This window comes from Tachypleus tridentatus, chromosome 12 (genome assembly GCF_004210375.1).
Source record: "Tachypleus tridentatus isolate NWPU-2018 chromosome 12, ASM421037v1, whole genome shotgun sequence".
Lineage (NCBI taxonomy): Eukaryota > Metazoa > Arthropoda > Merostomata > Xiphosura > Limulidae > Tachypleus > Tachypleus tridentatus.
In genome coordinates, this window is record NC_134836.1 from 26,875,755 (window position 1) to 26,893,249 (window position 17,495).

The following is a 17,495-nucleotide window of genomic DNA, read 5'->3' on the forward strand; positions in this document are numbered from 1 at the left end:
ATCCTGATTGAATTGCTGTTAGAGACATTGCTCCAGAGGGTGCTACTCTAGCAGAAACTAATGACAACTTGGACAAAATCGTTGACTTGGCAGAAAAACTCCAGCAACAGACAGGAGTGAAGTTACTTTGGGCTACTTGCTGTCTTTTTGCACATCCACGGTAAAATATCATATTTCTAAGGTTAATACATCAGCTTTCAGTTTAAAGAAGGTAACTAAACTACTTTAAAAAAGTAACACAGCACTATGTCTACTTAAAGAACTAAATACAACATTGTATATACATTTCTATGTTTTTTATCCAAATAAATTTTTGTCAACCTTAACCTTACTGACCATTTGACAGCAAACTAATAACCACTTTTTAACATTACTTTTATAACACTAGAAAAAGTTGTCTCATTATTTGCACATTACCATATTTGCAACATTACTAATAGTATTATTATATTAGTTAAATGTGAAATAAATTTTTGCTGTTTTATTCAGTGTTTAAAGAGTCTAGATAATTTTCACGGTTGTTGTTATTTTTGAATAACAACAAATTATCCAGAGTCTGGATAATTTTAGTGATTGTTGTTCATTTTTAATATGTAAGAGTCTGGATAATATTAGTGATTGTTGTTCATTTTTAATATGTAAGAATCTGGATAATATTAGTGATTGTTGTTCTTTTTTAATATATAAGAGTCCAGGTAATTTTAGTGATTGTTATTATATTTTAATGTTTAAGAGTCTGGATAATTTTAGTAATTGTTTCTATGTTTAGTTTTATTAGAATCTTGGTGGTTTTAGTTATTATTATGTTTAGATTTTAATAGTCTTGATTATTTTAGTGTTTTCTTTTATCCTTAAAGATACATGCATGGTGCTGCAACTAGCCCTGATGCACATGTTGTGGCATATGCAGCAGCTCAAGTGAAGAAAGGGTTGGAGATAGCAAAACGACTGGGATCAGAAAATTTTGGTAGGGCACCCCTAGTACGTTTTTTAACTTCTAGCTGGTATGGTGAAACTTTTCACATAATGTAATAGATTTATGTAGAGGATCCTTCAAAAGTGAAACTGTTGTTTGGACATGTGTAAAATAATGTTAGCTTTGATTTCTTAAGGTCACACATAAATATATATACATATGTAATGAACATTATATATATATATATATATGTAATGAATATTCAAAACATTTTTTAATTAATACTAATTATTTACTAAAAATAATACTAATGATATTGAATTGTGTTACTGTGCAGTGAAAACTACTTTAGCTGTGACATCTAAAGCCTTCATGTTATTGAAGCTAACAAATTAAAAAAACAAACTTTTATTTAAGCCTAGCTCATTTATGTCATATAAAGCCCTTGTAATAATCCATATGGAAGTCTTGATGGCTAATAGTATTTTTGAAATGATTCATATAGAAGTTGTAAAGGCCAATAAAATTCTTGAAATAATCCATACAGAAGTATTAAGTCTGTAAAAAAGTGGAAAGTCAATGATTTTAATAGTTTAAAGTTAATCAAAATTAAATTTATTGAAACCAATGTGTATTGACAATCCTGTAGCTCTAAGAAACTGAGTGTTAGGAGCTGTTTAATAATGAGGTTAGATTAATTGGGGGAATGGGGTTAGCACAAAAACTGTTTAGGAATTTATTGAACAGTATTATAAGCTGTAATGCATGTGTATGTTAAACTCTGTAAATTTATTTTGATCACTCTTCAATGAGTGACTATAACTTGTTCAAAATGTATACACTTTTAGAAAGAATACTAAAATGTTTCTCTATTATATGTTTTTTTGGAGTTGCAGAGTAATAATATAACTGTTTTATTTTATATTACTAAGATTAATCATAAACTTCTTTGAAATTCAAGACTAGAATTGATTGGAAATAAGCAGCAAATAGTTCTTCTTATCAGGGAAAAGTAACATAATAGAGTAAAGCACATAGTACTGATTTAGATTCAGGCATAGCCAAATGTACTATATTAACTATGATGGGTGATGTATAGTTGTTAAAGTACAATACTTGATTTTGAAACTGGGTGAAACATTATGAATGATTAGAAAAATAATAAGATGATGGGAGTTGGAAAGAATACATGAAGTTTTGATTTGGAACTATAAGTGCCATCTACCAACTTATACAGTATTCTCCTTTACTATTATATAAACATTATACACTGAAATTCATATTTGAAGACACATATTATATTTAAAGTGTAATTGCTAGATAGTAAATTAGAAAGTTATTTTACACTAATATTTATTAAATTAACTGACCAGACTGCTAAAATGCAGAAGTATTCTTAAGGTTAGACATAACTGAGTGAGTAATGATAAATTCTCTACCTTTAAAGAAATTGAGGTTGTTGCAGTAGGGGTGGTTCAAAGTGAGAAGTGGGAAAAAGTATAATTAATGAGTTAGTGGAATCCCATGTTAGTGCATCATTAATACATAACTTAGTTTTTAAGATTAAATGATCTACATATGTAGAGCAAGTTAGTTATATATAAATGCTATTCTCTTGAGGTAAGTACAAACATTACATTGTCAGACTATTGTATATTTTTGGTGGCAGACTTGGGCATGTTTTCCATATGTACAATGAGACAAAACAGTGTGAGCATGTTCTTGTGGTGCTTTGAAACTTTAATGGCTTATTTCTAAGTTGTTGCTTCAGTACTACAGTATACAGTTAATGTTTTCAGATTTATGTAATTTTCTTAAATTCAGACTTATACTAGTTAATAGAAAATTTGTGAAACAGTCAGCCATGTTGTTAAACAAATTTTGGAGCATACCATATTTTGATAATTAATATGAAATACTTTAAGTGAAAATATTCCAGTCCTGAATTTACTTTTTGATTTATGTGTGTTTCACTTAAAATATATAATATTAATTATAAAAATGTAATAATAATAATATAGCTATTTCTGGTTTTATTGGATATATGAATAGGTAAAACGTTGTTTGTGACTTTAAGAAATAACAATTAATCTGGTGACTTGCAATGATTATATTATAGGAATAAAATAGAATCATAAGTTTTATTCAAGAAAGTTTGGACATGGTACCGGAAGTTTCAGAAACATATTATACTGGGTGCCAGAATCTTTTACTTGTAAACCAGTCCTGTTTTTCTTTTTTATCTCTGTCTCTCTTTTTCAAAAGTACAAGATTGTCAGTACTAGTAAAATGTATATTAGTATGCATGATAAAGTGAACTAAGTCCAAAACAGAATTAACTTGCAGTAACTTCACTGAAAGAGAGACTTGGTATATCAACTAAAAGTGACAGAAAGCATCTTGATTACCATTATGTTTAAAATTTGTGGATAAAACCTATGATTAACCAACTGTTATGATGTAATTTCCAGCTGATGTTACATCACAGTCACTGATAATATTGTGATACAACACCAAACCATGTCTATTAACAGATTAATTTTTACCAGTGTAGATTTGTATACACTGTAGTACTAGTTGTTTCATAAATGACGTGTGTTATAAATTTGACTTTGGGTGACTAAGAAGTAAATACACTTACATGTATGAAAGGACATCTATCTTAATTAATGTTGCAGAAGAAAGCCCACCAAAGTGATTAAATGATCAAGTACTAAATCAATGACCCCATTCTATAGAACTTGACACTTATCTTATGGACACATTTAATAACAACCCCAAAAATGTTAAAATAGCAGCAGGTCATATCAAAATGTATCTCATAATGCCTCAAATGAACAATCAGTCATTTTTTTTTGGTATAATCTTAAACTGTTATAACACAAAAGCAAAATACTGGAAATCTGTTATGAGATTTAAACAACAAAACTTGGAATGATGTTGGTGATTTTATATAAAAACTAATATTTTTTGTTTCATTTGTAACAGACTTAATGTGTTTAGCAAGTTTTGGGCTTAAAGTTTAAGAGTGAAACACACTGATGTAGGGCTTATTGCTTGCAAGCCCAATCAGAAAGTATGCTATGCATTATGATGTGCAAACCAAAGCAGAAAAAAAAATTACACACTGATTTAGAGATTATCATATGTGTACCAAAACAGAAACAAAATAATTAAATATTGGACTAGAGACATGTGCAATTAAACCTGTTTGGTATAAAAAACTATTTCCTCTTGATTAAATTATGAGTTTACACAGTGTTCAATGTGGTCTAGAAAAGGTACACAAACTAGTGAAACCACAGTAAAGGGAATGGGCTTGGTCCTCTAGAGCCAATGAGGGAGTTAACTGGTGTTGGAGTTAAAACATACTCATTTTACAGTTGCAGTGACGCTAATGTAATCCCTGCTTTTATACAACACTGAAGAGTTCTGGGTAGGATTTTGTGCATCAGCATAACATTTTTTATTTGCCAATATGTTATAGCACCATTTTTTCTTACAAGTGTGCATTTCAGCACATATAACACCATTTTAACCACTGAACTTCCTTATATAATCATTTAAGTAAAAATATGAAAATCGGCAGTTGTTGTTAAACCTGTAGATGCAAAAATGTTGAAGATAAAGACACAGTTTAAATAATCAACATTGACTTATTGTTTTATTTTAAAATGTACCACAAATGTGGTAAGTAATCATGTGGCTACTTCTACCTCTACTTTTTTTGCTCCATTTTTGTGGAATTATTATGTGAATAAAGCTATTAAATATTGGTTTTTACATCAGTAGCCACCATGTGAGCACAATTTTGGAAATTGTTTCATTTTTTGACATGTTTCAAAGCTCTCAAGGGTTTAAATTACCCTTTGGGCTGGTAAAACTGAATAATTTATGTAGGATGTTTGGCATGCATCAGAGTGTTCAAAGATTAAATTTATATTGTTATATCAGAATTATTAGCAACTTTTGTAGCATGTTATTAATATATATGCACATAATATTTCATAACCAACTTTAAATGGTTGGTTTTCTGCCAACCCTTGTTGATCTGTATGTTAAGTATTGCCATGCTTAATAATTGTTAGCATGTTTTAAATTCTTCATGGATTACAGTTGTTCTATGTCTGGTTGTTCTGAATAGTGTAAATATAATTATTAACATGTTTCAAGGTATCCAAAGATTAAAGTTACTCTCTGGCTAGCAATACAATATAATTTAAGTACATTTAGTAAATGTTTAAGTGCATGAAAGGAACAAAGTTTTTTTCTTTGACTATAAATATGGAATATGCTATGTTTAAATATTTCTGAGTGAAGTATAAGTAATGATTTTATATTAAGCAAAGCATATTGAAGGTTCAGGATGAGATAATGTTGTTGCAATGTTCTGTAGCTGGCTATGGTTTTTGTGCCTTAGTTTCAAAATTGAAATCAAATAACACATTGTACATTAAAATCATAACTTAGAAAAGTACTTTTGATTTAAACATCAAATACCACTTCCTTATCAAAGAAATCAAACCATTTCTTCTTGCTAAAGAGTATTTATTAGAATATGTCTTGAAGGTATATTATTTCTAAAATTAACAATTATACACCAGATTGCTTAAGTTCATACATTTCAAACTTCTAAACATACTAACCACAAAAAACATAAATAAAATATCAATATAGCAGTTAATCCTAGTACTTAGTGTACAGTTTCTTGTTTACGTTTAAAATGAGTGACATCACCAATTTTTGAGCTCAGTTCATTTGAAAATGTAAAATTATTTAATTTGGTGCAATATGTGGACTCTAATGGTACTAAACAACAAGCAAAAAAATTGGTAAGTTGGAAACTAAAATTTAAAAATTTGATAGGTTAGGAATTAATTATTTGAGATTAAAATAATGGTAGAATGTCTTTGTAGTATAATTTAAAATATATTTGTGACATTACAGTTTTCTGGGGAGGCAGAGAAGGCTATCAGAGTCTGTTAAATACTAACTTGGAAAGGGAACTGGACAACATGGCCAATTTTTTCCGAATGGCAGTTGGTGATTATAGTTTTTAACCTGTCAGTTATGCTTCTTGAACTTTCATAAATATGAAATAACAATAACTTTAATAAGCTGAACTCATTTATAAGTTTTATTTTGGAAGGATGTTGATGTTAAAGGATCTTGCATACTTTGACTATTAGTAATTTCATAATATTGAAATATACAAAACTAGATCTATGTACTATTCTTTCTCTTGAAAAGAATGAAGAACAAGTAGTTAATATATTACAAACACTGAGCTTTTTTAAAAAATTGAAATGGCAGTGTGTGTTAATGCATATATGTTGGCATATGTGTTATATTCATCATTGAATATTTGGGTTAATATATTAAGTTCAAAATCTATTTGAAGAATGTAGATGCCAGTTTCCTAATGTGGCAATACATGTACAGCTAGTCCAATTTTCCTTCTGTTAATAAAACACACATCATCTCTGAGACATGAAGGATGGCCTTTATTCCTTGAGACATACAGATTGATCTTCATTTTTTCACACAGATGTGGCTATCTGCATTTCTTTACATAGTTGTGGCAATCTACATTTCTTTACACAAATATTCTGATCTACTTTTGTTAAAAAAGAATTACAGCATTAATAAATTGTGATCATACATCAGCAATGATAAAAATAACATCTTAAGCTGTACTACTGTTATAATTGTAAATAAATATAAAATGTCTTAACATATTTGAAGATGAAAGTATGTATGCATTGAAATATTAAGAATTTTTGAATTAATATATTTGTAGAATATAAAAAAAAAATAGGATTTGAAGGTCAGTTCCTCATTGAACCAAAAGCTCGAGAGCCCACAAGTCACCAGTATGATTATGGTAAGTGTGAAAGCTCACAAGTCTCCAGTATGACTTTGGCAGTGTGGGGTCTGACATGTCATTGGTATGAATATTTTAAGTACAAGAGCCTGTAAAGTATTAGTATGATTATAGTAAGTGTGAAATCCCACAAGTCACCAGTGTGAATATTGTAATTGTGAGAGCCCACAAGTCATTTGTAAATTTATGGTTTTGCTTATTTTTAATTTCACACAAAGCTTGAGGGCTATCTGCACTAGATATCCCTAATTTAGTAGTGAAAGACTAGAGGGAAGATAGCTAGTCATCACTACCCGCCACCAACTTTTGGACTTCTCTTTTACCTAAAATAGCATGATTGACCATAACATTATAGTGTCCATACTTTAAAGGGCAATCATATTTAAAGAACTGCATATATTTACTGCAACCTGGTATTTCACTTACTATTAAGAACTTTGGGTAATCCTCTGCAGTAGCAAGCTTCTCTTTAGTTCTAACTGTTCTTATAGCTGTTTTTTTAGAGGGTAACAGAGAAATAAAATCAGTATTTTAAAATTCAGGTTTTGGAAGGAAGCTTACCAAATTTTATGGATTGCAATGTTTCTAGAAATATGTTCTTGTAGTTCCATATACTTAAGCATGTGTAAACATAAATTGCAAGTTTGAAGTTTTATGATGGTAGAAGGTACAACATGGATAATTTGCACTGAAAATTACAGAAAGGTACTTGGAATTGTGCTTGTTTCTTTCTGTTGAGGCTACTCAACTTATTTGAGTATTTTGTTTGGATTGCATGTAAACAGTATTTTTGCATTTACAATATTGACTTGTATTTACCATAGTGAAAGAGAACTGGTATGGTTTGGTTTGTTCTGAATTTCGCACAAAGCTACTGAGGGCTATCTGTGCTATACATCCCTAATTTAGCAGTGTTAGACTAGAAGGAAGGCAGATAGTCATCACCACCTACTGCCAACTCTTGGGCTACTCTTTTACCAATGAATAGTGGGATTGACTTTTACATTATAATGCCCCCACAGCTTAAAGGGTGAGCATGTTTGGGTTGACGGGGATTTGAACCCGCAACCCTCAGATTATGAGTCAGTGCTGGGCCTAATGAAAGAGAAATAAAAATCATTGATTGTGACATTTTAAAACTTTTTTAACAAGAAAGTAGAATAATAAATGCATATTTCTATTGGAATACAATTTTGTTAGATGAAATTAGACCAGTTCAATTCTAACTGTATAAATGATATGTTATTTTTGCTGCCTTGATTTTTAAAGAGTATGTAAAGTTGAAAAATTTTGTATATTGCAGATTTTAATGTCTAATCCAAGAAGCTAATTTTGCTTTCTAACTTTTTAGATGCAATGACGGTCATTGCCTTTCTAAAGCAGTACAACCTGGAGAAACATTTTAAGGTAGATAAATAACTTATCTGTATGCTCCTAATGAAAATTTGTAATGTTTATTGTAAATTTTCTGAACACTGTTATCTTCCACGGATTGAGTCCAATTCTTTCTTCTTCATTTTCATCCACTTTTTCAGTATAAAAAAATTAAAACTACCTTATGAATTCCACAATCTCTTTTCTGTTGTTAATTGCAGAAAAACAAGCATTTTAGAAATATATATGAAATCTATATAATTAGTATATCTTATAATGAACCACATTAAACTAGGAATAAAGTTAAAAGATAGTATGTATTATCAGGTTGAGTTTCTACTTATAATAACAGTAGTTAGATCAGAGGTTTGTGAATCTTGTTATGTGTTCAGTAATATTGGTAAATATTATTTAGATTTATGTAAGAAAATGCAGGTATTATGACTTACAAGATGATTCAAAATGTATTTCTTATTTCTAGCTAAACATTGAGCCAAACCACACGACCTTAGCTGGTCATAGCTATGTACATGACATAATTATGGCATCCAGGTAGGTCACCTCTGTTTCTTGTTTTGTAAATATTTAGCTTCCATTTATCAGTTGTAAGGAATGACAGTGCAAGCCATCATTTATAAATATGTTCATACTAGTTTAATATCACAATACTTTCTTGCTTTTGGTCTATTTTTATATTAAAATGAAGTACTAATTACAAAAATTGAATATTTATGTTGTCGTTTGAGAAGTACTAATCACAAAGATCAAATTCTTATGTTCTCAGTTTAGAAGTTCTTACTGCAAATATTGAATCTCATTTCAAACGTATTGATCACACAAAGATTTGATCTTTATGCTGTCATGTTGTAGAAGTTCTGCTGAATTTTTATGTGGTTATTTTACTAGTACTCATCACAAATATTGAATCAAGAGCAAGTTCTGATTATCATTAGTGAGCTGGCTGCTTTTTACTGCAGGGCTGACAAAATCATTATGATGAAGGTAGTTTTTTGCTCACTCTAAACCACTTGTGTCTAAAGTTGCTTAGTATTAAAGTAGTATCTGATTTAATGAAATGCAAATTATAATACTTCATTGTATTAAGGATATTCTAGAATGAAAAGATGGCAAACAGAGACCTAAATACTGCAGTTTCTTGTTCTAAATTCAGTACTTGACAATAACAAAGAGCCACAGAAGTTGATAAGTCACTTTAAGACTAACCTTCATTACAGACTTAAAATGCTGGGATCCATTGATGCCAACACTGGAACTCCAGAGTTAGGCTGGGACACGGATCAGTTCCCAATGGACTTAAAGAACTGCACATTAGTGATGCTGGTAAGGAAATAGTTCCTTTTAAGACTTTCTTTTAGAAATAAACTTTGCTAATCACTTCATTATTTAAGATTGTATTTTAGATGACAAAATGGCATGTGCCAGGAAAATAGGATTACTTTTTTAAAATATTACTATTAGCTAAGTGTCTTATTATTTACGTTTTTTGATATATCAAACCCAGTTTCTTCTGATTATGAAAGTGTGCTACCCGCATAGATCGGAACTAAAAAATTAACCCTGTAATTAATATAGCTAATATAATTTGCTGGTCTAACTAGGGATATAAAGTGTCATAAAAAAACGGGAATGACTGGAGCCCATTTATTAATTAGTTTGGTATCCTCACTATTGCTGATGCCTTTACTGTAATTGTAATATTATTCTACAAAATTCAGTCAGTAAAGGAAATTTTAGTTAGTCCTTAATCCATATTCCGAGCTAACAATTCAAAATAACCCTCATAACAAAATATAACTAGTTGAAACATCTGTTCAATGTTTGGAGGAGAGATAAGGGCTCCAAGAGATGGTATATGGGACCAGGTTGGAAGGCCAGTTCCTCTGTAATGGAGGCAGAATCAGCTTAACCATTGGAATTTTGACTAACACTGCCAGTTACATTGCTATTTATTTAATTGAGAAATGCAGTGAGTGAGTGGAACACACAAGCACTAACTCGAGGCTTTACAGTTAAAGCAAAGATTTCAACTGTATGACTAAGATTCTAAAATGAATACTTTTATTAAACATTCCAAATATCAGAAGTTTAAATTTAACATTGTATATTTTCTTTAAACTAATAAAACCCTTCTAGTTCAATCAACAAAACACACTTTAGAGCAAACACATTTTATACATCAACTCAACCTTCTTTTACTATGTTAACCAATGTTGGGAATAATGGAAATAAATTACTTGCAGAGAACTCAGGCAAAAAGAAGTTAGAAGACTCATTGTTACAGTATTCATTGCTTATGGAGTCTGTAGTACAGTTTTTGGATGCAAGAGAACTGATTTTCCACTCATTGCATGTGTTTTTATTCAATTTTTTTCCTAGTGTTCTTAAGATCTCCCAGATACCATACACAACTACCTGCAAGTAGTTCTGATACTTAATTATTTATTTTTTCTGTGATTGTGTGTAGCATTTAGGAACAAAAACAAAACTGCTGATTCATTGGTTGCAGATAGAGACAATAAACCGGCAGCCTCTTGTATTTATAGACACACTCTTGTCATCAAAGGGCATGATAATCATTAATTACCTGCAGCTTTGGCCCATGTTGTGGCATCTCCACGCTGTTGTGGAATTTTCTCAGTTCTACCATGTTAATGAGCTTATATCACCCATTTCTGACCTTGATAGCTTCAGTTCATAGCAGTAAAAACATACAAGCAAAGAGTCTCTCAACATGTTTCTCCTCTTAAGCAACCATTGTTATATAACCTTTTTGTTTTGTGCATCTGTGTATATACATCACATTTATCTTTAATACACACAAATATTCAATATTCAAAGCATTTTAAATGCTCAAAAACGCTTCAACTCTTGTGTTACTCCTCTGGGAGCTGTAAGAGCATATGCCAGGTTTTGTGATAATCAAACCAGTGGTTTGCCAGTCATATGTAGACACACACACACATAAAGATTTGTTTTTTAAATAATGGTCCATATAAATATATAATGGGTAATTAAAATAAAATATATATATGTATGTTAAATGTTTTATCCAGCACTGTTAATGGAACTGATATTGAAGAATGAGATATAACTTTACTGACAAGATACATAAAAACTGTTCTGTCACTTTTCCCTGTATTGTGAATCCATTTAAAGTTTATTTCCTCTTTAACAACAGAGGAGATTAATGTTTGAAATAAAACTGTTGGTTTGAGATTGCTGAATCTGTTTGAATTTCTGTGTTATCTGGTGTCTTCAGGAAGTCTTGCAGCATGGTGGAATTCAGCCAGGTGGCTTAAATTTTGATGCTAAAATCAGAAGAGAGTCAACAGCTATTGAAGACCTTTTTATTGCCCACATTGGTAAGTAATTATTTTTAAAAGATGCTGTCATTTAACACTTCAAATCTTATTTTGTACCACTCTTCTTTTCTACTATTAAGTGGTTACATTTTCAAATTCATCTTATATATGTTGTATTATATATATATATATGTTATATAATACTTTATATAACATATCATAATATAATGGGGGACCTATCAGTCCATCTCTGCTGTTCCAACCTCTAAACTAAACTAAAACTGTTATTAAAAATAAAAAATGTTAAAGTCAGCCCTTATCATTCATATATTTACCAAGCATTTTCTTACACTCACTTAAGTTTACTGCCTCTACAACATTTGAAAGCAACTTGTTTAAAACATCAACCACCTCTTAGAAAAATGGTTTGCTTGTTTTGAATTTCGCACAAAGCTACTCGAGGGCTATCTGTGCTATACATCCCTAATTTAGCAGTGTTAGACTAGAGGGAATGCAGCTAGTCATCACCACCCACTGCCAACTCTTGGGCTACTATTTTACTAACAGATAGTGGGATTGACTTTCACATTATAATGCCCTCACGGCTGAAAGGGTGAGCATGTTTGGTGCATTAGAAATTCGAACCTGCGACCCTCAGTTTAAGAGTTGAACACCTTAACCCACCTGGCCATGCTGGGCCCTTAGAAAAATAAAACTGTGCTTATTGAAGATGACTCTTTATCTGCCAAAATTTACATTTGTGTTCCCTAGTCCTACTCTTCTCACTGTTAAATGTGAGGAAAAGCTGATACATAAACTATCAAATACTTTACAATCTTAAACACCTCAATCAGATCCTCCCTAACACTTTTTTAAGAGAAAACAATTGGAGAGATTTCAGCCTTTCTTCATATGGTAACCCCCTCTATGGTAGGCAACATTTTAGTAACCATCCTCTGAACCAATTCCAACAATTTAATGTCTTTCCTGACGTGTGCAGCCCAAGACTGGGCTTTTCACTCCAAATGTGGCCTAACCATTGACCTATAAAATGATAACCTTTTTAGACTTATATTCAATATTTATGTAGATACCAAAGGCAGTTCTTAACATTTCAAGGGTTTCTGTTCCTCCTTTACCACTTTTCACACATAACTTAATGGAAACACATTGATTTTTTTTTGTCCATTTTTATTATGACAGGGGCAAGAGATACGTCTGTCTTTGAACATGTTTTTCACAACACGAGTATAAGGTCTGCAGAAATGGCTTGATCATGGGGGTAGATCACTATTTGTACTTTTTACACACCTCACTGAAGCTCACTGCCTCTGTGCTGACACCTATCACAGAAGAAGTGTTAGAACTTTTTGATCAGACCTTGTACATATTTTTTCCAATATTCTGATGACATTGCTGTTTGGGATGTGTCAAGAAATCCATTAATAGCAGTGGACTATCTTAAAATTCCCTAAACTCAGTTAACCCTTTCAGCACTGAATAACAACTTTGAATGTTTGGCATGGTGCTGAATATATATGTTTGATACTTCAACTAATTACGGTATCAGTACTAAAAGCATGATATCTCAGTAATAACTCAACAAAAGTCCCTGAAATATTCAGTGATTGTACCCAATACTATATATGTTAAATTCAATACATAAGAATAACAGGAATAAAGGAAGGTCGCCTGCCTCACTGAGCCTTCAAGTCGACTGTGGTGATCAAATGTGCCAAAAGGGTTAATTATTGTTGGGTTATGCTGAATGCCATTAAAACTCAAGGTATAATATCCAAAACAAGTAAATAAACATTTCGAAAACTATAAAAAAAGCAAAACTGAAATTAGGTATTGTAGAAATTAAATTTTGTTTTAAAGCCAATTTTCTTGGTATTATATTTGACAAAATACTCACATGGGCAGAACATATGAATAAAACACATGAAATCATCAGTAAATGTACTAATTACCTCAGACTTATAGCTGGGGAACATAAAGGATGTAAAACTAACATTATCTTAAAGATTTAGATATTATATATTCAGTCCATTATTTAATACAGCTGCAAACTTACTGTAAGTATGCCAGGCAACACACTTAAGAAACTACAATGTCAACAGAATTGAATATTGAGATTAGCCCTAAAGCTTCCAGGTTGCAGTTACAAAGTAAGTAAATTATCATTACGTAAAAATAGACTAATTACTTTGGCTAAAACTATTACAAAAAGCAGAAACAAGAAACACACTAACCTCTGCCCTTAACATCATTACATGTGCACCATGTATTATCTCTGTACATTATGTATTGTAGCCAAACATAGTACAACATACACATAGCAAAGGCTTTTTTTGTTTGTGTTTATCTAACTAATTCCATGCCTTTGCTTTACAACTTGGTCACAGGACAGGTATACTGTTTGGTGTCTGTTCTGTGAAAGTGGATTTACTTGAAATACTTCCTTTTTTTTCCACAACAAAGTGTTGAATTTATTGACACCCTCGACCTTCAAGTTGACCTTTTTTCCTGCCCACCAGTTCTCCTTTTAATTTTAATCATGATTGAAGTCTTAAAAATCCTTCCAAGTTTGGTAATCTAAATCTATAAGGCATTAATCAGAAATATATCAAAGGTTCACACTAGGTAAATGTAATCAGCACAAGTAGTGTGAACATGGATATTAAAATCCTTGAACACTCTAGTAAGGAAAAGTTTCTTTTTTTAAAACTAAACATCTGTTGTGTTAAAAAAAAAAACTTTAAGTAACCTTAAATCTGCTTATTCAGTTCTGTAAGGATTCTTTAATTTATTCATTCTCTCTATTGTGTACATTCAGTAAAATATCAAGTAAAATTAATGTTATTTATGTCTATTATTTAGTGCTGGTTGCCTTTCAGTGGATTAGTAATTAGAATTTAGTTTCAGAATCTTTTCCATGAGTATATTACAAATGCCACCCAATTTAAAGATAATAGAGCAGAGATGGTTTAGACTTGGTGATAGTATATATAAGTTTCATCAGAAGTTTAGAAAAAAAACAACTTCAATGAATCTGTGTATGCACTTCATGGTGAAAATTTTTTTATTAATTAATTTTTGTTCAATAAAATTATTGACTTATTCATGTGTTAATGTGGAAGTCACTGCACAATGAATTCTTACTATTCATTAAACATAACAAACACAGTAGTGTTTTAGTCCATTAGAAAAAAATCTGTGTGAGGAAAAAAATAATTAAAATAATATGTTTGTTTATTTGTTCAGGCATACTAATTATTTAAAACACACTATATGGAATAAATACATCTTGACATAACTTGTCATATTAGTGAAGAAAAACTACAAGTCTTTGTTTAATCTCATCTCCTGTTTGAACTGTAGTTATAGTTACATGTTAATAAATGTAAAACTATATGTGTAAATTTATTATATATTTGTTCTAGTCAAATTTATAACTATATTATTAAACTAATAAATTTTAACTGTTGAAACAAAATACTCCAATCAATTTGAAAAATATGAACTTCAAAAAATACTACCTGTTTATTGGTTATTTCTTAAAACAAAGTGCACAAACTGTAAACTTCTTTCATGGACATCAATAAAATAATTTTGCAATTGATTTCTAATAACTTGGCATCCTGTATATTATGATGTGAAACAAGTGTTGAGTTGGAGTAATACAGTTAATTTGTTATTACTGTTTTAGGGGCAATTGATTCATTTGCAAGAGGATTGAAAAATGCTGCAAAGATAATATCAGATGGTGTCTTTGAGAAATCACTAAAAGTAGGTGTGAAATTAAAATTGTGAACAATAATTTTGTGGTCTTGTCTGAAATATATGATCACAGGAACCATTAGATTTTGTCTATAAATGCATTGCCATATAAACTGTTATATCCCTTCTGTTTATGAACAACCTCTCACAGGGGTCTATTATTGGTCTAATTTATTTGTGAAGAAGTAATGGTATGAACCATTCTAATTCCTCACATCACCTGCAGGTTTGTTGCTAATAAAAATTAATTATTAGAATTATGATAAAATAATTTTGGCACAGACTAAGTAATTTTTAATTATTCAGGTCTTAATTGTTGCATTGTTTACATAGTTTTCTAATGTCTACTTTCTGTTTTCATTTTAGAAGCGTTATTTAAGCTTTGACTCAAGTATAGGAGCTAAGATTGCTTCAGGAACCAGCAGTCTTGAGGAATGTGAGGTAAGTTCTAAACAGCTTTATTATAGATAAAAAACTTGAACTTGTCTAAAAATATTTGATACTCCAGCTGCAGTCATCTCAGTGTGTTTCAGGAAGATGCAAGGACACCAGTTTAATAATGACTAAACTAAATTGAATTACATACAGCAAGATTACCAATAAAATATTTTATCTCAAACTAATGAAGAGATTTAAATGAGTGTAATAATGTTGGATCTTATATCTGACTATCTCAAGCAGTTGATACTGTTATGGATCAGATTTAACATCTCTCTGCAGCTCCTAAGTTCTTATGTTTATGTGTAAGTTCCTACTTGGTGAAGTAAGACTGAGTAGTGAAGCAGAATAAATAAAATTATTGCTTTAAAGATAAAATTGTGTGTATAATCTATATATCGTGTGGCCTATATATATTTAAATGTATGTATATTTGATATGTGTACCTACAAATATCCTTATTTTGAAAAATTGTATAAATATGTTTGGAAATTCATGATGCCACACATATCTACGAGTTACCATCTCTATGCAGATACTGTTTATGAGTTATAAGTGAAGTTAAATCTTTTAGAATATATATCCTTACTGTTTTGTAGGTTATGTTCTATTTCTATAAACAACTATAACTCAAAACACATTTTATACCTCCTTTTATACAATTCATTTAGTTCTTGTGTATTCATGTTTGTGTAAGCCTCAATTTTACTAAGTTTGTTATTAGAAGTGTGATGTTGCTGTTTTTTACTATTTCCTTTGATGTGAAAATCTATGAAAAAAAATTTTTAGGCCTAAAGAATTCTGTATATGTATTTTGTAGAGTTTGCTCCAGTGTAAGCTTCCTTTAATTGTAAATTACGGTGGTGGACCTAAATGCTGTTTTTATTAATACAGGAATATGTGTTTAAACATGGAGAGCCAAAAGTTCAGTCTGGACACCAGGAACACTGGGAAGCAATGCTGAACCATTACTTGTGATTAATAACTCAGGTAAATACTTTATCTTAACCTGTGTAGTGTTTTTTTGTTTGTATGTCAGTGGAACAAATTCAGAGAATGTCATAAGCTTGAACCTTTGACCTGGATCAAATCATAACCCATTATTACCAGTGAAGTGGAATAATTTCAGGAGAAGATTGAAGCTATGATATACAGAGACTGGCTTTCTCCACTAGTAATGTGAATAATTCTTAAAACAAGGTATACACATACTTAAGAACAGAAATTAAGTTGAACTATCTCTAAGATAGCTATTAAAATTAATTCTCTGAATGCTGATAACATTTGTTTTTGTTTTACAGGCCATTCTGCTTTGGAAAACTGAAGAGATTGCTGACAAATATCAATATTAAATAATTCAAAAGGATGTTTAAACTAGTTTCAAATTATCAGAAATAAAATGGCAATCCAGAATTAAGGAATTCTATAGTCTTGGAGTCATAATATCATATCTTCAGAAAAATAATGAGAGCAGTAAAGTTTGTATCACATAATTATCTATTATAGATATACGTGCCTACATGTGCACCAAAATATTTGGTAATAAAACAGTATTTTGTTAGTTCTATGTAATAAAAACTACATTTTCAAAAACTGCATTTTGTAAGTCTCAAAGACTTTCATTTAATTTTAAAGTTGTTAACTCATTTATTTGTTTAATGAAACAAGGTTGTTTGCAGCCTCTGATTCCTCAGTGCTAAAATATATCAGTAAAATAATGTAAAAACAACTACGTTGTGTCAGATAAATGAACAAAGTTTTAGCTGTTGAAATTTAG

General features: G+C 30.5%; 1 protein-coding gene across 1 annotated transcript in view; it reads left to right on the plus strand.

The window, feature by feature from the left end:
* Positions 1 to 17,316, plus strand: part of LOC143235400 (uncharacterized) — a 28,742-nt gene extending 11,426 nt beyond the window's left edge. Inside the window, 12 exon segments of the mRNA XM_076473535.1 lie at positions 23 to 160; positions 858 to 967; positions 5,864 to 5,959; positions 6,717 to 6,800; positions 8,152 to 8,207; positions 8,656 to 8,726; positions 9,410 to 9,515; positions 11,455 to 11,557; positions 15,210 to 15,289; positions 15,647 to 15,721; positions 16,613 to 16,708; positions 17,020 to 17,316. Of these exon segments, the coding sequence (XP_076329650.1) occupies positions 23 to 160; positions 858 to 967; positions 5,864 to 5,959; positions 6,717 to 6,800; positions 8,152 to 8,207; positions 8,656 to 8,726; positions 9,410 to 9,515; positions 11,455 to 11,557; positions 15,210 to 15,289; positions 15,647 to 15,721; positions 16,613 to 16,696 (1,003 nt within the window). The 3' untranslated portion in view covers positions 16,697 to 16,708; positions 17,020 to 17,316.
* Positions 17,317 to 17,495: the final 179 nt, after the last annotated feature.